General features: G+C 41.9%; 1 protein-coding gene across 2 annotated transcripts in view; it reads left to right on the forward strand.

The window, feature by feature from the left end:
* The window catches only part of GIGYF2 (GRB10 interacting GYF protein 2), a 68836-nt gene extending 48034 nt beyond the window's left edge, over window positions 1-20802 (forward strand). Inside the window, exons 12-29 of one of the 2 annotated variants that reach the window (XM_088538081.1) lie at window positions 407-597; window positions 1190-1349; window positions 2689-2855; window positions 3320-3408; window positions 4406-4513; window positions 5035-5132; window positions 5563-5663; window positions 6440-6601; window positions 8446-8547; window positions 11434-11592; window positions 12756-12992; window positions 13840-13962; window positions 14563-14766; window positions 14894-15099; window positions 15393-15547; window positions 16175-16341; window positions 16646-16793; window positions 19391-20802. In XM_088538081.1, coding sequence (XP_088394207.1) covers window positions 407-597; window positions 1190-1349; window positions 2689-2855; window positions 3320-3408; window positions 4406-4513; window positions 5035-5132; window positions 5563-5663; window positions 6440-6601; window positions 8446-8547; window positions 11434-11592; window positions 12756-12992; window positions 13840-13962; window positions 14563-14766; window positions 14894-15099; window positions 15393-15547; window positions 16175-16341; window positions 16646-16793; window positions 19391-19458 — 2645 coding nt within the window. In that variant the 3' untranslated portion in view covers window positions 19459-20802. Of the gene's footprint in view, window positions 1-406; window positions 598-1189; window positions 1350-2688; window positions 2856-3319; window positions 3409-4405; window positions 4514-5034; window positions 5133-5562; window positions 5664-6439; window positions 6602-8445; window positions 8548-11433; window positions 11593-12755; window positions 12993-13839; window positions 13963-14562; window positions 14767-14893; window positions 15104-15392; window positions 15548-16174; window positions 16342-16645; window positions 16794-19390 lie in introns of those variants that run through there. The other variant, XM_088538080.1, reaches the window with a different exon arrangement.
* The last annotated feature ends 1552 nt before the right edge of the window (window positions 20803-22354 follow it).

Consider the following 22354-nt stretch of genomic DNA (forward strand, 5'->3'; position numbering starts at 1 on the left):
TGAAAACAGAGTTCACCAACTGCTCTATAAATAAAAACAAAATTTATTGGAAGTGCCACCTCGCATGCTTGGGAGGTTCCTGTACTTCACTTTGCAATGTAATCTAGAGAAACATGAGCTAGTTGCGCATGTGTCTCACTGGCCGTGCAGATTAGTCTGGGCAAACATATGTGGCAAGGAACAGGATGTGCTGGTCTGTGCAGTTTGCACTGCTAGGATTCAAATCCTCGTTCCTTGAAGTTGGGTGTCTGAGCTATAAACACTACAGTTAGTCATACTTCAATCCGAAAAGATTTTTTTGCTTTGCCGCCAATATTGAGTTGCTGGATGTTGTTTTCTACAAGAAACTTCATAAAAGTCATTTTTGTGTTAAAGACTGTGGGCTAATTTTGTTTTTTTTCTTTAGATTTGGCTTCAGTTGCTCAACCTTTGCCACAGATTTCTCCAGACACAACTTCTCCTGCTCATCTTTCCCCTCCTGTTTCCAATTCAAATCCTGCTCTACGGTCAGTTCAGACCCCTGTCACAGCTGCTCCAGGCATGGGCAACATTCCCACTGATCCAGATGATGAAGAAGGCCTCAAACACCTAGAACAGGTAAAATTATTCAGATTCATTTGCTCTAATCAATTTGGAAACTGTAGGAATGTGGAATGCAAGATGCTTAGAGCTTAGCAAAGCAAAAATGTAGGTTAGGTTCAATACTTCGTGAATTTAAAAAAAAATCTATTTTTTCCCATCTCTATCCCTGTAATTTTCATGGATAATTATTATAGCATATTTATCTGAATAAAGGTGCTGTGTCCAGTGTTAGAGCTGCAGATTCTAGTGCTTGTGGTGGCCTCTCAAGTAGTTTTACAGTGTTCCTAAAGACACCCTTAAAGTAAGTGTAGGCCTGATGCAAAAATTACTGGCCCATAAATGTAATATAAACTGTGTTCATGAAAGCTTAGTGACTGCTGAGCAGAGAACTCTTTTCAAGCTAGTATTTCCATAGCTGTTTTGTTCTTCACTGTGGTGACATGATGTAGGGCCACCTAGACAAGCTGTTTCAAAGCTTTACTTGAAAAGCATGCAAACCATCATCCTCACAGGATGTTAGGTTGAGCTCTCAGGGTTTCTCCTGCAAATAAACCAGTCCATAAGGACATGACTAACTTGTATTTCTTGCTCTTTTTGTTTCCTGCAGCAAGCAGAGAAGATGGTGGCATATCTGCAGGACAGTGCTCTTGATGATGAAAGGCTAGCAGCAAAAATTCAGGAGCACAGAGCAAAGGGTTCCTCCATGCCGTTGTTCCATGAAGCAATGCAGAAGTGGTACTACAAAGATCCCCAAGGAGAAATTCAGGGTAGGTCTGTGCCCTTTACACTTCCTCTTTTGTTTCACAGAACTGTTAAAATCATCACAAACTTACACTGGTTGCAAGCACTGTGCTGTTGGTGGTACGATGGGTTCATACAGCGCTAGCCATTTCAAGTTTGTGGGTTTTGCCTAGATCATCTTAGCTTTTTGCACAGAAACTTGGAACAGATCATTCCTGTAGATGCTTGCAAATTTACTTTCAGAAGAGACTCTTCTTTGGAAAATGTGTTTTGGCAGCTGCTGAGCAACCTCTTGAAAACATGGTTAAAAAGCAAGCTCCTTATGTGCTCTGTTTCACTGTGTAGCACGGGGTAACATTGCTTAGTGTGGATGACTGATTCTGTGACTTACTGAGCTGTAAACTCGAGACAGGGCTTGTGGGGCTGTTATTTGTGGTGCCCGTGTTGGTGTCCTGCTGCAGTTGTTACACGCTGCAGAAGCAAAGGCTTCCACATAACTTTTTTTTTGCATTATGACTTGTGGGTTGGCATCCTCTTGGAGGAAGCATCTTCTAAAGATGCTTGTTAGGGAGAAGGAAATAATTACTTCTTGCTTTTTTGGAGACAGTGTTTTTGCTAAACTCTTATTTATCTCGTTCTTATGCTGTTAAATAATCTTTTTTTTTTTTTTTCCCCCTATCCTGACTGTCTCCAGTTGGGTATGTAGAATTAGTATGGTAGACGGTCTCCTTGGAAGGAGGTGACTGAGATGCCCCTCTGGGAGAGGAGAGGGCTATTTCTGGGGAGAAGCAAGGAAAAACTGCCCCTCCTGATTATCCTCAAAAACATAGCCTTGCAACGGGAGGGGACTTGGCTCATTTCTGAAATTCCAAAAGCAAAATTTCTGCAGTATGACTTCTGTTTTGAAGGCCAGGCTCCTTGCTTTCAAAATTGCTAATATTGAAACTAAGACTGTTGAATCTTCCATGCAGTTTGTGTGGGGAAGGAGCAGTCATGATTTTAGCACAGTTAGCTATGGATCCTGCTGAGCACTGAGGAGGGCAGGATGTCTATTAGCTGGATTGAGCTCCACACCACACTGGCTTCTGAGCTTTTGTTCAGAGCTGTCTCATCCTGATCAATATGAAGTGCAAGCAATCAAGTACTTCTCAAAGACCATATGGAGGAACAGTCCATACTTGTATGTTGATGCTCCATCCTTGAATGTACAATGTTTGTTCTCATCGTGCAGGTGGATGAGAAGGGCAGAAAATACTGATGCTAGACTGAGTTTCTTTAACAAGAACCATGCTCTTCACTTTCCATATGCTCACCTTGCCTTCCTTCCTCTTCCCCCACCGTGTATATTGGTTGATGTGGTTTCAGGTCCTTTCAGCAATCAGGAGATGGCAGAGTGGTTCCAGGCTGGCTACTTCACTATGTCACTGTTGGTTAAGAGAGCGTGCGATGAGACTTTCCAGCCGCTTGGAGACATCATGAAAATGTGGGGAAGGGTTCCCTTCACTCCAGGTCCAGCACCACTTCCACATCTGGTAATTAAGTGGCTGTTTTGCTACGCAAATGGTCCTTTAAAATACGGGAAATGAATTATTTACATGTCAAGTGCTCTGTCTTAGAAATGTGGGTGTTCCAAGCAACAAAGTTGAGCTTTGTGGTAAATATATACATATGTTTATATACATAAACAAATATATATAATTATAGATTATATAGATTTTATATACACAAATTTAAGAGGAAAAAAAAATCTGTTCTAATTTAAGAATATGTTTATTTTGCCCTGATTTGATCCTGTTGTCTTAGGTATATTTCAAGAATATCTTTGTGTACTCAAACTTCGCTTGCAGATGTTGAAGGCTGTCAATTTTTCTATTTTTTTTTTCCCTCTTCAATGCAGAAAGCAATTTTTGTGTGTCCTGATAGGTGTTTACAGTATACTGTTCTTGCTAGGTATATGCTATTAAAATTAAATCTTTTTTTTTTTTCTTAAATGTAGGGCGAACTGGACCAAGAGCGACTGACTAGACAACAAGAGTTGGCCCTGATCCAAATGCAGCACCTCCAGTATCAGCATCTTTTGATACAGTAAGGCTGTCCCGGAGACCTTCCAGTGGCTGTGCTCTGCTCCACACTGTTCATCAGCCCAGTTCAGCTTCTTGTTGTTGTTTCCTTGGGTGATGGGGCTGGGAATGCTGCAGCTCCGATGGCAATAGCCTGCTGCCAGCAGCCCTGAGAGCCAGCAGGGCTAGGACAGAGGTGGACTATCTCAGACACAATTTCTACAGCTACTCTGTGTCATGCATAGCTACTCTGATGAGATTTGGTCTATAGGTAGCCTTAATGGTCAAACTGAGTCCCAGCTCTCTTTGTAATCCAGTTCTGATGAGTCACGGGAGGGATAATGATATCTTAAATTGGAGATGGAGAGCCATAAAGTTATCTTGGTCTGCTTACTGAGGGTTTTGAAGGTCAGTGGTGGATAACTGCTGGAGAAAGCAGCTTATCTCTTTTTGCTGGAGTTATCAGCTGTGCTTCAGAACTGGACAGTTTCTAACAATTTTTTTTGTGGGAGATCACAGAAAGGAAAGCAGTCAGGTAAACTATTTGTCCAAGCAGTACTGAAAATGTTTGCTCTAATTACGATTTTTTGCATGCTAATTATAAGCTTATGATTTGGTAAACGAAGAGTCTGCTGTTGTACTAGGACTTGCCTTGACGTAGGAGGGAAAAGATTGATTTGTATAGATGGATAGATATGAAAGCTGGATCAATGTATAAGCAAGCTGGGAGTATTTTTTTGAAAAAGGGAATTGGTGTTGCGCAGCATAAAAAAACGGAACAACAGTAATGAGTTGATATTGTTGAGGGCGAGAAGACACTTTGTGCCAATTTTTGCAAGTCTTGTATTTTGATTCTTTCCATGCCCCTTAGTCTGTGGTTTACCATAGCAATTAGTATGTACACTATGTAGGTCTGTGGCCATTAGCCGTGGAGAGTGAGTCTTTGCAGAACTTCTGTGACTTGGCATTATATAGATAAGCAAGTGAACAAATACCAGTGATTCTGTGCTTCTCTTTTGAAGACAACAATATGCACAGGTGTTGGCTCAGCAGCAAAAAGCAGCCCTCTCATCCCAGCAGCAGCAACAGCTGGCTATTCTCTTACAACAGTTCCAGGCCCTGAAGATAAGGTGAGTAGCCCAGACTTGAACTGATTGATTCATCCTGCACTGACTTGTATGTAATGATGCTGGTAGTATTCTCTGGGGCCCCCCCCATTCAAGTTAGTCTATTATTAGTGTTACTTTTTTAAGGTTACATGCAGCTGAAATGGTTCTGGGATGTCGAGACCTTCTTAGTGTAACCTTTACACATTAAAATACATGCATGAAAATGAGGAGGAAAAATCTTACTGCTGAAACTGTACTTTTTTGTCAGATGTGATGTACTAGCAACTGAATGCCTTTGTTGACTGATGTCCGGCAATATTGAATATTGCCAATACGGTACTATAGCAGTGGCTGAACTAGCCCTGACCTGACAGCAGGAATGAGATAAGAATTCTCAAGCGAGTAGTATTGTCTTCCTCCTATTTTTGTCTTAAATAAATAGAGGTGTGGAATGAGAGGAATATATTGTTGAATCTCAGTACATGTTCAGAGCACCCCTCTCCCTGGATGTGGTGGTTTGACTCTTCCTGTTGATGTTACAGAATATCTGAACAGAACATGATGCCTCCTGTAACAAGGTCTGTGTCAGTGCCGGACACTGGCTCAATATGGGAACTTCAGTCAGCCTCACAACCTACAGGTAAGACACACACGATTAATTTTTGACATTTGCTGAAGTTATTTTGGCAACGGTGCTTTTAACAGATTCAGGCTACTTAGTGCTGCAGTTTGTGTCCTTTGAGAGCTGTGAAAACATGGTAATTTTTGCGTGGCCATCAGAAACCTTGATCCAGATAAACTGAGTGTTACATTCTAATGGCATTTTGCTCAGGTGGGAGGAGTATGGATAGCTGGTTCTTGTGTAGAATTTTGTAGGAAGGAGCCTTGATCCAGTGGGTAAGCCTTCTTAAGGAAGATAAGGTGGCCCTCTACTGACTAAGAATTATGTAGTGTCATAATTTTAGTTCAAAGAATTTAATAATAGCCACCATACACAAAAAAATCTCTTTTGAAATGGTTTTTGTTTGTGTGCTTACTGTTGCTTGTCCATATTTTGCTTTACTGTCTAGTGTGGGAAGGAAGCAGTGTCTGGGATCTCCCCATAGATACTGCAGCTCAGGGACCAGCTCTAGAACAACTTCAGCAGCTCGAGAAGGCCAAGGCTGCAAAGGTCAGAAACTGTTTTCTATTCTAATAAATTGGGATCACTGTTTTGCATTATAACGATGTTTCTTGAGCCAGTGGAAGACTATTAGCTCTTTAAACTTCAGGTCGCTCTACAATTTTGATTATATCTCTTGAAAAATTCATAAAGAGAATATGGTTATAGAAACCAGTTATGAAATCCTTGTGGACTGCTGTTTAAAAACTATTATTGTGGAGGTATTATAGGCCTCTAATAATACTTCTACATTTTTTATAAGCTCTTTATTAGCCACCTCTGTTCTAAAATGAAATCATTATGTTCTCATGTCAAACACAGAGCAGGAGCCAATTTGTCAAAAATTTTCCTAATTCTTGCCTCTTTGCACGAGAATTGGTTTAGGGAGTAGTAAGAGTCCTAGCTATTGGGGTTGTTTCATGGCTACTTCTGGTATTAAGTTATTTTAAGTTCAAACCTGATCAATTCTGTGTGTTACCAGAAACGAATTATTTCATGCTGACTGCACAGCAATCTCTGCTAGCTTCTAAAGTCAGAAATGATGTTAAGAAGCTGATGTAGAAAGACTGATTAGAGAATTGATATTTGTTACAGAACAGAAATTGCCAGGACAGTATTGCAGGGATCCAGCAGGCAACCAGCTCACAGGGAGAACTGCAGTTAAAGAGCATCTTCTAGATGCTTCATCATCTCATGTTGTTACTGTAATCTCAGCAGGAGCTGCCATAAGAAGTGGTGTAGGAATATGTTACCTGCGTCTGAGTGTAGTTTTATATGAATTGTAGCTAGAGCAAGAGAGGAGAGAAGTGGAAATGAGGGCCAAACGAGAGGAAGAAGAGAGGAAAAGGCAGGAGGAGCTTCGGAGGCAACAAGAAGAGCTACTTAGGAGGCAGCAGGAAGATGAGAGGAAACGACGGGAAGAGGAAGAACTGGCCCGCAGGAAGCAAGTGAGTTTCCTCAGTGCACTTCATCTCTACTGCCATTTTATAAACTCACTGTAAGAATCCTGTGGGGTCTAATTAATCTCTGGTAGGTGTGCATGAAGGCAGTTCTAATACTTCTCATGCAAGTACATGAAATGATTTTTTTTTTCCATTCTTGTTTTTAAATTTGAGAGCCCAAACTGCAATTTTGAGAAATGGGCTTTGATTCACTTCAAGATCAGTTCTGATAGCTGAGCTGAGGAGCTTTATTCCCTATGGAATATTTCCTCCCAACTGCTTAGTAGTAATGCTAGATTTTAGTTAGTCACTCAATTACTATGTGTTAAATCTCTGTTCACCATTTGTACAATTTTACTATTTTGTTAAGGGATGTTCCAGAGTAGAGCAGAGATTGAGCAGATGTTTCTCATGCAGCAAATGTAGGCAGCTATACTGAAAAGAATTAAGCTGTACAATCTTTTTTTTTTTCTTTTTTTTTTTTCTCGTTTAATTTAATAAGGCACTTTTGCTTGAAAAAAAGACCATCAGAGTTATGCCATAGGCTCTACAAGCCTTTAGTTTTTGGGTTGTTACTTGGGAAGGGATGTAGTTTGGACGTGCTGGACAAGCATGGTTGCTAAAATGAATGACAGGGCCTGTGTTGCAGTGGGAGGATGAATTTTATAGGATTTTTGTAGCAAGATCATAATATTTAGAAGCACATGACATGGAAAGATTACTAGCTTGAGATTTGCAGCATTTACTTGAGAAATCTGTATGGAAGATGAGATTAATTCCTTGAATATAATATAAGGGTAAGATGGTGAAGGTTGGGCTCCAGCCTGCATATGAAGGGTAAGGGCAAACACGTTGATGAGCTTAATCACTAAGAAAGAAGTTAGTTGATAAATGCCCTGCAAAGTATCATCTGTGTAATGGCAAAAAGAAGCACATTCAAAATACTATTTATATTATTTACTTGGCTAGGTAGCTGTAAAGAGTATTTCCTGATTTAAGAATTAAACTATTTTTAGGAATCCCCCAAGATCTTTAGTTTATCAATCATGGGCCTTAATTATTCATTCAGTGTTTTGGATTTTCTCCCTGAAGATCAATTTCAAAAGAGTGCACTGAGCTATGTAGCTATTTTTCATGGAATTGGTAAGAACGAAATCTATAAATAAATGGCTCCTTACATTAGTATTTCGTCTATGTTCATATAAAGTAAGCCATTACGGTATATAGTGGAAAAGTATCTTCTAATGCTCAAGCTCAGGCTTTATTATACATTCAAACAATTAATATTCTCAGAAGTTGAACTGAATTAAATTGCTTTAGATCTTTTTGTAGTAAACAACTTTTCAGCTGTCCACTTGGTAACTCAATGAGTTTCATCCATTCTGGCTTCAAATAGACTTTGGATAAAGTTTCTTTTCAGATTAATGGTTTTGCCATTGTATATAACTTGTTCAAAACATCCATTAAATCCTGAAGTTTTTGTCCACTCTGGCTTTGTACACGAAATGATCCCATTCTCTCCCTCTCGGAGATGTCACAGGAAATAATTTCCTTACAGGGAGGAAGGAGAATGGGTTTGGATGGCAGTAACAGCAAATGTCTTTGTTACCAATGGAATAATTGCCAAAACGCCTAATCCTGAGCAGTAGATTTGTGTTTAAAAAAGAGTTTAGTTTCTCTTTCTAGAGAAGGGTTTAATATATAATTATGTATAAAAAGAAAGGAAACTGGTCTAATATTGACTCTGACCTCTGTACTAGAAGGCATTGTAGTCAGTGATGAACTGATTTATTAGCACAGAGTTATGCAGAGGAGATGATGCTTAACAAATTTGATTAACTTCTTTTGAGGAGATGACAGTGAGAGCTGAGAGGGGTGAAGCAGTAGACTTAATCTGCCTGGACTTCAGGAAGGCTTTTGATGTAATACTGCATAAAAGACTAGTATATAAGGTTAGTAAATACACTGTTGATGGTGAATTTTTAAAATAACTGATAACTTAAAAAAATAACTAATATATCGATTAAATCCCGTAGGATGAAATTTCATACCAAATGATGGTGAATCCAGTGCTGTTGATAGTTGCCATCAGTTACCTGCACTGCAGCATTGCAAGCAATGATATCCAGTTTGTGTAGCTCCTGAGTGTGTGTGGGGGGTTGTTCTCTGTTTTGTTGTGTGTCCTGTCCCCCCCTACCCCTCACCTCCCTTTCTGGTGTGATGATATTTTCTATTTTATAACAATTGATTACTTTCAGGAACAAAATTTGAGGTTTTAAAGCTAATAATTGTTTTTCTTCAAAAAACAATTGCGGGTTTTTCCCCTTTAAAGCATCTGGCCCAAGGTGAAATCCAAGAAACTGGAGAACTTGTAGGCCTTAACACAGGGAAGCAGAATTGTAATTCATGCTGTAATCAACTGGAGAAAAAAAAAAAATCCAGAGCCTGCTCAAGTAAGGTATTAACCTGACAATGAGGAATACTGCTTCAGCATCTTATGTGATGTTATAGCTATTTTACAAAATTTGAAATAAGTTGTGGTTCTAGCAAGATATGGGTCTTTGAAAAACAATTATTAGATAAGAGGCAGTTGATGCTAAAGAACATTAGGTTTTCACGGAGCTGACTGCCATGAATATGGGAGCAGTGAGAGCCAAAGCATCGAGCCTCGCCGTTTTCCATGGAGAAAGCAGGAGAGCTGGGGATGTTGTTGGCCACGTGCTCGAGCAAAACCTCTACCAGTGCTAAGATGTAGAAATGACTGTTGAGAGAACTCTTCCCATAGCTATGAAGAAGAATAGGAAAACAATTACATGAACCATGTCCTTCCCAGCTTTTCACAGCATTGCAGCCTTTTCCCCTGTTTTGTTATAAATCAGACTTTTTATCCTGAGCTCTTTAGGGGAAAGAAAAGTCTTCCCTCCCACTGCCTTGTATGTTCCTGGCATTCAGTGGCATCTCTCCTTGCAGACCGGAGGAGATCTCTGTGTTTATCATGGCACTTACCTGTTCATTCCCCGAGGGGAAGGAAGGGCAGAGATTGCCATGAATGGATGTCACGTAGGAGGACTTGGTGCTTTTTTGGTGGTTCTCCCTCATTGCCAAATACTGAACGTCACCCCGGCCCGTCTTAGACGTGGGCAGCATGAGCAGAGCTCGCGGAGGTGCACGTGGTCTCTGGCCCCGCACACCCAGCCTTCCTGGCAGGTTTTCCAATAGAAGAAGCAAGAAGCAGACTGTTTTTCAGCACTGGGGACACTTGACTATTGTGACCTGACTGCACGTGTCCAATTCATCCGCCTACCGGCTCAGGTTAGAAAGCCCAAGCATTAAGGGCCAGGCTCGAAGCTTTTCTGAGGATGGGAAATCAAAGCCTTGAATGGAGAGAATGGTTCATAGGCTACTTTTAAATCCAACTAGTACCAAAAAAAGTAAAAAGCCTTGATGACAGTTACTTTTCAAAGGGTGGAGGAAAAAAGAAAAATCTTTGTCCTTTAGCATCAAACCGCTTGAGTGATACACATGGGTATGAATTATTTTATGGCCTGCAGCTCTTCATTCCCACAGGACTGGTTACGAAGAATGTTCTGTCTCTCTACCAGACAGTTATGTTGTACACACAAAGGTCTTGGATTTCAGAATTAACTTCCTTGTTCTAACAGAGCTCAGAATTTATATCTCCATGCTGCACAACTAGCCTCCCTTATTCCTGTGGATGACATGCTGCTCATGGAAAATGTAGGAATAAAATGTAGGAATAAAATTGCACAATCATGACTGTCTACAGGAGAATTCCCCTAAGCATGCTTTAAAACAGTTTTTGTCCAAAAGGTGGAAAGTCTGACCTGAGCCAGAGGGATAAGTCAGATGGTGCGAGGAAGGGGTAAAACGCAGGATGGCCTCAGTGCAGTTGCTGACTTTCAGAAATAAGAAAAGGCTGCAATAAGCATGCCTGTTTTATGCAAGGGGAAGTCAGAAGCAGGTGGAAAAGATGCACAGATGGGCTGCTGCTTTTTGATGACACAGAGGCAGTCAGGAGGCAGGTGGTGCCCTGATCCTCCAGAGAATAAGTAGCAGAATGGAAAACTTAGCATTCATCTTCAGAGCAGTGGGAAAGGGTGGTTGTGGGTTTTTCTGTGTCAGGAAGGTAGATTTTTCTCATTGGGAGAAGAAAGCCAAGTAAATAATTTTATTCCTTGGAAAACAAAGCCTGACTTATTGGAAGCTATTTAATCTAAGGATAGCAACAAAACAAAGCCATTGAGACTTTTCATTGCCCTAGTTATTTAAATAATTTAGGGAAGGTCCAATCCAAGCCCTTTCTTCGAGTTCCACTTCTCTGGGAATTCCCAAGATAAATGGCCTTGAGTGCACTAGGCTTCTCTGGCTTGTTACTGGCATCTGGAGATGTGGTTGGAGCTTTGCAGTGCACTCTGAGCATAGAAAGTCCTGGTGTAGGATAAGTTTCCACCTCCAGCTGACACCCAGAAGGGTTATGGAGGCATCTGCATATCAAAATGGAGATGTTCAAATGCAGTTGTTATATACTGAAAATACGTTTTGCCCTTTCTCCACACCCTGCTTTTGAATATGAAAGCAAAGATAGGCAAAAAAAATCTTCTTTATCTTTTAATTAAGAGTTCACTTATGTATGAAATGCAGATCGCATCAGAAAGCTTCTTAGCACATGGATGTTTGGTGCTTAATACTTGGTTGGCACTTAGCTTGAAGCAGAGAAGCTTTCACTGAAGCGTTCACATGACCAGACCGTGTAATATGTTGTGTTCTCGTGCAGTTCATAAATGAATTTATAGATTGACATTTGTTCCCAACTTCAGGAAGAAGCTCTGAGGAGGCAGAGAGAGCAGGAAATTGCACTAAGGAGGCAGCGGGAGGAAGAGGAGCGGCAACAGCAGGAAGAAGCACTTAGAAGGTTGGAAGAGAGGAGGAGAGAAGAAGAGGAAAGGCGGCAGCGAGAGGAATTACTTCGTAAACAGGTGAAAACTGGCAAAAGGGATCTCTTGTATTCAATTATTGTGTCAGCCAGGGCTTGGAAACCTGCATATGTGTCTGAGAACATCAGTATTTGTGGAGGAATGCAAAACTCATAGACAGTATCAAGCGAATATAAAATATGTTGCTTGACAGTATTTTGATGGAAACAAAATAGTCAGAATCTGATCTTGCCTCTGGAAAAAGAGATGTTTGTGGAACATTTGGTTCTCTTTGCATATCTAAATGGTAAGAATGGTTTAATCTTTCCTACATAAGAAAAACAGAATACCTACAATACTCTACCAAATAATAATGTATGTAGCAAGTTGACATTCTCCCAGTCTTTACCATAGAACTGTCCTTCCTCTGAGGTGATTTTTTGCCATCCTTTCTGAAATCTGGCAAGACTACACCCACTTTCAAAAGCCACAGCTTTATGGTTGTTCCACTCTCTGCCTTTTCTTGCCTTAGTAGTAGTAATTTTCTTCTTAGGGTCAGCTTTTGGGTCCACACCAGAGTATTTCCAGCTTCCTAATTGATCCTGTAACAGTCTCTTAAAACAAACTAACCTTAAAATGTGTTTAGCTTCACATTAATTTGCAGGTCTGTTTCAGAATTGCTAGTTATTAAATTAGGCTTATTTTTTCAGCACTCTCCCAAACAAGACATCTATTACCATTTCAGTCCCACCACATAGTCGTTTCCTTGTTAGCAGGAGCATCTCTGCAGCTCTAGTGTTCAGCAGTAGACCTCACTTTGTCAGCTGAGTTCCCTCTTGCCTGTATCAAATTCTGTCTCTCTGCCTTTATTCTTTTAAGCTTTTTTTCCATTAAAAGTAGAGCAGTGCTTGGCTCTAAGTAAGAATGTAGAAACACCTCAGAGTGAAAGGTGGACAGTTTCTGGAAGGGAGGTGATAAGAACCAGACTAAGCCAAGGAGATGCTTCTCTTTCCAGTCCCTTGGTGGAGCCATGTGAAACTTGTATTTTTATGGAATTGAGCCTAGCTTTGGGGCTGTTGCCTTTGAGTTATAAAAATAAATGAACAACATTTCAGCTCACAGATAAAAAGCCCCCACTCTGTTAGGGCCTTTAAACAGCAGAACTGAAGTAATCTAAATTTTCTGAGTCAACTTAGAGACTTTATTCTCCTTTGTGTCCTGGGAAGGAAGAGGAGGCTGCCAAGTGGGCACGTGAAGAGGAGGAAGCTCAACGGCGACTTGAGGAAAGTCGGCTACGCATGGAAGAGGAGGCAGCCAGGCAGCGGCTCGAAGAGGAGGAGCGAAAGCGCAAGGAGCTGGAACTCCAGCGCCAGAAGGAAATCATGCGACAGAGGCAGCAGCAGCAGGAAGCTTTACGGAGGCTGCAGCAGCAGCAGCAACAGCAGCAACTTGCACAAATGAAGGTAGCACATGTCTGTGGTTTGGCCTCCTTCAATTTCGTATGTTAAGTAAAATAACTATAAGATTCAGGGTCGAAGAGAGCAGGGATTGATTATCTCAGGAGGGGTGAGTAAATTGTCTGCATGAGTGATGGGAAGGAAGAAAGGAAGAAAAATGCAAAACAAATTAAAGTGAAGGGGCAGATTCAGTCAAAATAAGCTTGGAGAAAAGGGATTCACAGTTTGATGTAGGCTTTAGATAATGAGTGAGGGCTACTGCTAAGTATCAGATTACCTGTTGCTATAGATCTGAAAGACTTGGTGTTGAACGTAGAGAAGCCATCTCTGTCTTGTCAATCTGGTGCTTGACTAACAAATGTAGTTACAAAAGCTTTTGCAGTTCCCCATTCTATAGATTTACTAGAATAAATGTAATTTTGGGCTCTAGCTATTTCTCCAGGAAAAGGCAACTGAGCTGCATGTCTATCAGATCAATGCCATGCTGTGTTTGAGTGATTTCTTCCATGAAGTTTTATATGTTTACCTTGTGTTTATCCCACAGAAAGCAAGAGAATGCAGAATAATATAAGTTTTTGGAATCAAAATTGATTGCTGTTTTTCAGACCAGGGATGTGTTACTTTATTATTGATATACTGCTGCTTTGACAATGATGCATTATTAGATGGTAATTTCAAGAAACATACAGCTTACAGTTTTAGTATACCTTTTAATAGTTTCTATATTATATGTGCATATTATCAACTTGAAGGTGACTTTTTATCCCTCTTTACCTGTGCCCTATGGGTTTATACTGTTTTTTCATGTTTATATTTTAGCAGAATCCTCAAATTGTTTTTCTTCTTTGTCCAGCTCCCTTCATCTTCAACATGGGGTCAGCAATCAAATTCAGGAGCATGTCAATCCCAGACCACACTCTCATTGGCAGAAATCCAAAAGTTAGAAGAAGAACGAGAACGGCAGCTTCGAGAAGAGGTAAACTGTGATGCTGAGGGATTGTAAATTGGTAGAGTGCTCTTGACCAAGTGCCTGTTTAACTGTGGAGTGAGTGATAGGAGTGAGAATGACAAGGATAAAGAATGTGTTTTTTGTTTGCTTTTTGAAATAGCATAACACCTGTAAAAGTGAATTTTATCATTTAATCATAGATTGAATTTATTTGAATGTTTTTATAGCATCTTAATATAAATGTTCTGAAAAGAGGGCAGGTGGTGCTCTTAATCCTAGGATATCATATGTTCAAGAAACAAAACCAAGTGGCTTCACACCTGTGTTGTAATTTGCTTTTTACATGTGCATGGAGCCAGAGTGGTAAGGGGAGGTATTCCCCGAGATCTCAAATACCTGGCTAGCAACAGCCATAACAATTAAGCAAACTATTCTCTGTTTCAAGCTAATAAACAGCTTGCCTTCAGTAGTCCCCTTTTCAGAGGATCTGTAGCAGCACTAAAATAATGTTAGGTCAGCCCAACTTCTACCAAACATACAGAAATCTGTCTAAAATCAATTTCCCTGATGGAATTTGAATAGTAATGATGTCCTGGAAGTGACCAAGGGTTTTTTTGCATGCAACAGCAAAGGCGTCAGCAGCGTGAGCTAATGAAAGCCCTCCAGCAACAGCAGCAGCAACAGCAGCAAAAACTGTCAGGCTGGGGTAATGTCACCAAACCAACAGGCACCACCAAGTCCCTGCTGGAGATACAGCAGGAAGAGGCAAGGCAGATGCAGAAACAACAGCAACAGCAGCACCAGCAGCCGAACAGAGTCAGAAATACTACGGTAAGAACAGTGCTTGCCTAATCAATGTGTGGAGGAAAACAGTACATGACAGTTCTCCATGTCTGTTCATTACTGTTTTGCCAGGTCTGGTGCTAATAACCAGGATCTCTTTGTTATGTTTCAACAGCACTCTAACCTGCACACCAGCATTGGGAATTCAGTGTGGGGCTCCCTAAACACTAATCCCAGCAACCAGTGGGCATCTGACCTAGTCAGTAGCATCTGGAGTAATGCTGATACCAAAAACTCAAACATGGGTTTCTGGGATGATGCAGTGAAGGAAGTGGGACCTCGTAACTCGACCAATAAAAACAAAAGCAATGCCAGCCTCAGGTAGGAATTGGGGAAGGAGCTTTTGCCAAGAAAAGCTACTGGTCCTGAGATGATCACTAAGCAATTATAGCATCTTCATGTACATGCCTTTTGTGTGTATCACTCAGGATCTGTTTTGACAACAAAAATAGCTAATAGGCGGTCAGTCACAAACTATTTTGACTTGGAAAATGAGTTAGTTCTTAAACAGTACTTGCCTCTTGTAAATTAGTGAGTGTTGTAGTGTTGTGCTGTATATTGTACTGTTAAGTCTGATAGTTTGTAACTGTAGTATTGTCTTTTCTTTATCTCAGTAAATCTGTAGGTATTACAAGTAGACAAAACAAGAAGGTGGAAGAAGAGGAGAAACTGTTGAAATTGTTCCAGGGGGTTAATAAAGCCCAGGATGGATTCACTCAGTGGTGTGAACAGATGCTTCATGCACTCAATACAGCCAATAACTTAGATGGTAAGAGGTGGTGAGGAATATAAATACTTCACTGGGGTCCTGCATGACAAACAGTATCACCCTGGTCTGATGATCAGATAATTCTGAGGAATAGTAATGACCTTAATGAAAGTCAGCAAAATTACACAATTCCTACATGATAGTCCTATGAACTCTGAGGTCTTCTGGGGGCAGCAGGTGGTCAAGAAGGTTTACAGGTATGCTTGCTGCTGAACTTGGTTGCTGGCAGGACAGGACAAGCACTGTGGATGGTGCCTAGTTGTGCTTGAGCCAAAAAAAAAAAAAAAAAAAAATTGACAGCACTGAGGAGAGGATTTTCCGTTGGTCCTGACATTAACTTTAAATTAGCTTCCAAACTGTTGATGTCTAAAGCTAATGGACTAATGCACCCTTAGGATTGTCAGTTTAATCTTCCTTTTCATCACACAAGCTAGCTTTCTTACTCTTGCTTTGCCTGTAGAATAAATGAAGCATTAGTTTTGGTGCTTTGTGAACTTTAAAAGGGGAAGCCATTTCCTGTGGCTATAAGATTGGCAAGGGCCTGAAACAGAAATCCAGCTTACAGGGTTTTGCATGTCTGTCTTCAGAGATCTGCACACACCTGCTTATGACCGTCTTGTCTTGCAGTTCCCACGTTTGTTTCCTTCCTAAAGGAAGTGGAGTCTCCCTATGAGGTCCATGATTACATCAGAGCCTACCTTGGAGATACTCCTGAGGCCAAGGAGTTTGCCAAGCAGTTTCTTGAGCGCCGTGCCAAACAGAAAGCCAGTCAGCAGCGACAACAGCAGCAACAGGTAAATCTTGCTGCAGTCAGTGAAGTAAATGGATGCTGTGAGATTAATTAGAGTCTGTGCTTCTGCTGATTTGATAGGAGGAGTAGGCAGGATTTTAGGTGATTTGAAATGCAGAGAAAAATGAAAATTTAAAATATTTACTACAAAATCATACATTCTTTGTAACTAAGTAAGTTGAGGCCGTCTGCAGATCAAATGGTGACTTGTGCTGGCCAGGATGCTTTTGGGACCCAGTGCTACTGTGCATGTGATGTAAAAAACAACTTGGACTTTCTGTGTAATCTTGTACTTGTTTTCTTTCTAGGATTCAGTGTGGGGGATGAACCACAGTTCGCTACACTCGGTCTTTCAGACCAATCAGAGCAACAACCAGCAATCCAATTTTGAGGCTGTGCAAAGTGGGAAGAAAAAGAAGAAACAGAAGATGGTCCGCGCAGATCCCAGCTTGCTAGGTTACTTTTTTTTATTAATGTCTTGGTGAGGTGGGGGAAACCCCGAGGAATCTCAAAATGGTCTCTAATGTGACAAGGTGACCATGAGGCAGCAGTGTGCCCTCATGGCCAAGAAGGCCAAATGGGATCCTGGGGTGCATTAAGAGCGTCTCCAGCAGGTCGAGGGAGGTGATCCTGCCCCTCTACTCAGCCCTGCTGAGGGCACATCTGGAGTATTGTGTCCAGTTCTGGGCCCCACAGTACAAGAGGGACGTGGATCTACTGGAGAGAGTCCAGTGCAGGGCCACAAGGATGATCAGGGGCCTGGAACATCTGCCCTATGAGGAGAGGCTGAGGGAGCTGGGCCTGTTCAGCCTGGAGAAGAGAAGGCTGAGAGGGGACCTGATCAGTGTCTATAAGTACCTCAAGGGAGGCAGTGAGGAGGATGGTGCTGGTCTCTTTTCAGTGGTGGCCACCAACAGAACTAGAGGAAATGCCACAAACTGAAGCACCAAAAGTTCCACAGGAACTTAGGGAAAAAAATTTAACAGTGAGGGTGCCAGAGCACTGGAACAGGCTGCCCAGAGAGATTGTGGAGTCTCCTTCTCTGGAGATCTTCCAAACCCGCTTGGACGCAGTCCTGTGCCACGTGCTCTAGGTGTCCCTGCGTGTGCAGGGGGGGTTGGACTAGATGATCTCTAGAGGTCCCTTCCAACATTAATGATTCTATGACCACTGAATCCAAATAAAAAAGGTGAAAGCTGAACCTTCTTTAGTCTGTGTTTCAGGATAAGAATTCTTCAGTAGTACATCAGATTCATGGAGAACATCTTTGTCTGATGCTCTTGTTACTGCTTGGGGCAGTTTGGGCCAGAGTATGGTACCAGGTAGAGTACACTGATGTAGACCAGCGATGCCACCTCCTGATCAGAGGAGTACTTGGTCTGCTTGAGTGCAGACAAAGTTTGCAAAAGCCAAGTTGTTCTTCTAGAAAAACTCTTAATTCTAGTTATTGGGTCTGGATATCAAGAACAAGGCAGATATCCCCCATGTCCTTCTCAGTGAGGGAGGGAAAAATGTGGGAAATACTAGACTTACTAATTCTTCAGACTATTTGGCAGGCTGTAGCTCTGAGAAACAAGTTGAGAATCATCTTAGAACTTTCCAGGGCAAAAATGTCATATATAGTAGGGGAAAAGATGTAAGTTGCTTTTTATTGTCTTTTTGTTTGTTTTTTAAACGTTGCTCGCTTGATATAAGAGATGAAACACAACTTTTGGAAGTTTAAAGACCAAATTTTTATGTATTAGGAGTTTTTGTTCCCTGACATGGAGGAGCCTGCCCATCATGGACATGTGGCCATTTCTACCCTGGATCCTTAATGGTGCTGTTGGAACAAATGATGTTCGCAGATATATTTGGCATTTATGGTTGTATTGGTGATATAATCTTATAATTGAGAGCAAGTAAAGCTGGTTGGTAACATGAAAGCTAATTGCATAATAAGACATCTTACATTTTGTCCATAAAAAGCTCTATCTGCAGTGATCACCTGCTTTTTTGCTAGATATGTAGTTGTTAGTTAAAAGGATATGTTTGTTTATTTGAAATTCCTCTCATGCAGAGAGCTATACCTTGATCATCTGCAAACTTGAGTAGTTCAGGGATGTCTGTTAAACGGCCTCTTCTGTAACACGGTGCCGCCAGAGGGAGCCGGGAGAGTTTCCCTCAGCCTCCTGCGCGGAGCCGCGTGTTGTGTCCGGAGAAGGTAGCGGCTGTGGAGAGGGGCTTGTTCCCTCACGCAGAACGAGCCCACGGAGCCCTCTCAGCACAGCGATACCCCAGCACTGGGTTTAGCCACCATCCACAGAAAAGAGCTTTCCTTTCGCATGCTTCATATCGAGTTGGTACAACAATAAAAATTCCCTCACAAGTTGCATTTGATATAATACTAAAATTTTTCCTTTTTGCAAAAGATGTGTTGGGTTTTTGTTGCTCGTTTTTCATGCGTATCGTTTCTGGTAGCAATGTACAGGTAAGATGTTCCCTAGAAGCTTATCAGCCATCTAGGCAGCTCTGTGCAGGATTGTATCTTCTCACGTTGTGCCCTGAGCAGTTTTAGGAGACTTTAAAAAGCATGGAAACATGTAGATTTTCCACTAAACTTCTTAAGTGCATAAACTAAGCTCTAGCTGGAGCGAATCATGCCTCCAGAAGCATTCAGTGTGGCTGACACTGGGAGTCTGAGTTCAAAAAGCAGCTGGTTTGGCTTCAGGAACCACCTAAGTGCAGTTGATGGGCACTTCCAAGATGTTACTCTGCCAGTCTCCACTGTGCCCAGTTAGCTCTGTAGATGCCTTTAGAGTTGAAAGGAGATTTCTGCTGATCAGTCTTTAAAGACCAAGTGATACTTAAATGTGTGATTAGTCATGTTTAATTTGTGTTAAACTTCAGTTTGGGTAATTCTAGCCTTAATAAATTTCCTTATCAGTTTTTGTTTGATGCGTTACTTGAACAGCTGCTGCCTAAACAGGTACATACGTAAATTTAAACAAATTGTAATTTTAAACAAATTGTAACTTTAAACGAATTTAACACAATTTGTTTTTGTTTTATAGGGTTTTCAGTGAATGCCTCATCAGAGCGGCTCAATATGGGAGAAATAGAGACTTTGGAAGACTACTGAGCATGTGCAAATCAACTGGCTTTTCCTGCATCTGTTAACCATGGATTCTCCGTCTTGGACACAATCCTCTCCACCATGCGTTCTTCTTCGCCTTGCAGTGAATCACAGAATCAATCATCTCAGGCTGCTTCCTCTGGCCCCAGCAAAACCCCCTTCTGCCCAGGACTGCACAGGCGTTGTTCTTACCATCAGCCTACAGACGTGTGGACACTGTCCCAAGTCCTGGGTGGGTGGGAGATAGGATTTGTTCACAACAAGGCTGATTTGGGCAGCAAGCTTTCACTGTGCTGTGATTTCTTCTGCTGACATACCTGGAAAAATTCAATTGGGATTCTGCAAACAGTTGCTTCCCTCTTCTGGTTAATCTTACCACATCCAACACGTACAGTCACGGAGAGAGAGGGAGAGAGTTTGTGGTTAACAGATGTTGGTCAAAACCAAAACGCCACACAGATACTGACTTCTGCGCTCCATCAGGGCAAGAGGTGCTCTCCCAGGCCAGGAGTTGCATTCATAAGCTAACCTTAGAACTGGCAACAGCAGGAGAGGGGTGGTGGCGGGCGCAGTTTAGCTTGGGTTGGTTTGAAGTTGCACACCCCCTGCCAGCCCTTCTCAGCACATTATTTTTGGAGGGAAAGCTCGAGTCTGTCTTCGTTAGGTGGTGATGCTGAAGCTGGTAGAGTTTCCCATCAGCGTACTCCACTCCTTGGAGAAGCAGGGACTTCTGGGAGAAGGCGGGTGGCATTTCTTCTTTCAGGTTGGATTTATCCCTTCAATGCTACCTTCTGAGGGTTAGGACCAGTTTATTTTGAGCTATTCTTCCTGCAAATTTGTCTCGTTTAAGAGACAGTAGGATCTTTCCGTGTGGATCTTAGTCTTTGGTGAGGGTGAACACTGGCTTTTGGAAATGTACCCGAGTGCTCGTGGCGCGTTGTCATTTCCAACAACAGCTTAGACTAAAGGACGGAGGTGCCCTTTGGTGGTGGAAAGAGACTGGAGGGTGAAGCTATGTGCAATGACAGCCCTGCTTATCTTCTACACCTTAAATTACTTCACACGCCTTCACGTGGATCCGTAATGTTTAAGTATTTATGGAGTCATGACTCTCTCACCAAAAGATCTCACGCCATCCTCCCCTGTCACCCACTCCTCACGCACCTCGAAAGAAAGGAAACTAAAACTGCCAAATGCACTTACTTTCAACCCCCTGGTCCCATCTCCCATCCCCAGAGGGGTCTAACCTGCCGAGGGAGATGAGCTACAGTTTTGATGGAGGTGTATGAAGATGTCTGTCTTTCTCTGTCATCACTGCCTAAAGAAAACAGTTCGAGTTGCTAAAGAGCAGTTTGGCTTTGAATTTTATTTCGTTTGGTTTATTCATTATTTTTTTGGGGTCACCTTCCCCTCCTCCTCTCTCTTCCCCCTGCCCCCAAACATGTACAGTAACTATACAGAGACTGCTGCAGACTTGTATATAGTTTTTGGATCGAATAGCATGGAGAGACTTGGAACTGTTGGAAATCTGGTCTCCCTGTCTCCTTTGCTTTGTAAATTCATAAAAGGGGGAAGAGGGGTAGTTAAAATGTTTACAAAACTAAACTCCCTCTGAACTTTTGCCAGTGTGGGGGGGGTGGGGGGAAAGAGAGAACTTAAATAAAACCTGGTTGTATTATATCTGAGAGCAACTTTTCTGCTTGCTTTTGTCGAAGCTGAGTTTTGAGATAAGTCCTGGCACTAAAAGCGCCCCCAAACTTGACTCTCGCCACTCTTCATCAAGAAACAACAAGCAAATACACAGGACGTGGAACAACAACCGCTGCTCTATTCCTTCCCTCGTGAGGAATACCGGCGGGCTTTTTTCTACTTGATAATTTTAGAGCTCAAATAAACACCGGTAAGTTGAGATTGGAAAATTTTGACAAGAAAGCTTTGATTTCTTCCCCCCTCTCTGTGTAGAGAAGCATGTGCATTCACACTCAGGCTGTTTGTACAGGAGAGATCAAGCTGTGGCCGGTTTTCTGTCATTAAAAACACACTTGGCCAGTAGTAAGCAACCAGCAGTCAGTAACCACCCACCCACTCCATTCCTGTCCCTAAATGCAAGGTTTATCTCTCCCTCTGCTGCAGTGACCACAGAGACAAAATCCTGTTTCCCTTTTTTGCCTGTATTTGTTTTCTGTTTTTCTGTATGGAAAATCCCAATGCAAGTTGATAGATGTCTTCTTTCCCATCCCATGTCCACAAGTACCGAGTCAGTAGTACCTAACCAATGCAGTAGTTTGGCATTACATTTAGCTGCTGTCCTGGGGAGAAAAGTACATGCTTACATTGAAACCTTAACTTGGTTTTTAACACCTGAATTTGTTGGTGTGTAAGTATCTTGCTTATAGGTTCTTTCTGATTTTTGATGGTGCCATCTAATTTCTACGACCTGTTTTTGGAACGTTTTGCTGCGTAAGAAGAAAGCAAAAGCCTGGTGCTATGCAGCTCAGCTGGGGAGGAGGGACAGAGCAGTTTGACCCTTTCTAAATGAGAAGGTAGAAAATACAGGCAAGGAAAACAGGCATGCATAGATCGATCCCAAGGGACTCTGTCCAGCTTTTGGGAGCCATTCCATCCATAACGGCCTGGTGGGGACGATCTTGTCCTTAAATATTTTAATATTCTGACTTTGTCTTAAGCTCAGAGGTGATGTGCTGGTGTTTTCAGACTGTTTGCAAAGGTGCTGGCCCTGTTGCCCTCTCCTTGGCAAAGGCAGATGATGTTAGGGGTAGCGAAGGTTGTTTGGATGAAGAGGAATGGAAAAAGAGCAGCTGCTGCTTTACACCTGCAGCCTGTGTTTATCTATGCTAGACTGGTCTGCTTTTGAGGCAGGGCCCAAGCTGGGGAGCTAATG

Source organism: Tinamus guttatus, unplaced genomic scaffold (assembly GCF_059628265.1).
Source record: "Tinamus guttatus ecotype Peru unplaced genomic scaffold, ASM5962826v1 Tinamus_guttatus_pri_ptg000927l, whole genome shotgun sequence".
In the NCBI taxonomy this organism is placed as follows: Eukaryota; Metazoa; Chordata; class Aves; order Tinamiformes; family Tinamidae; genus Tinamus; species Tinamus guttatus.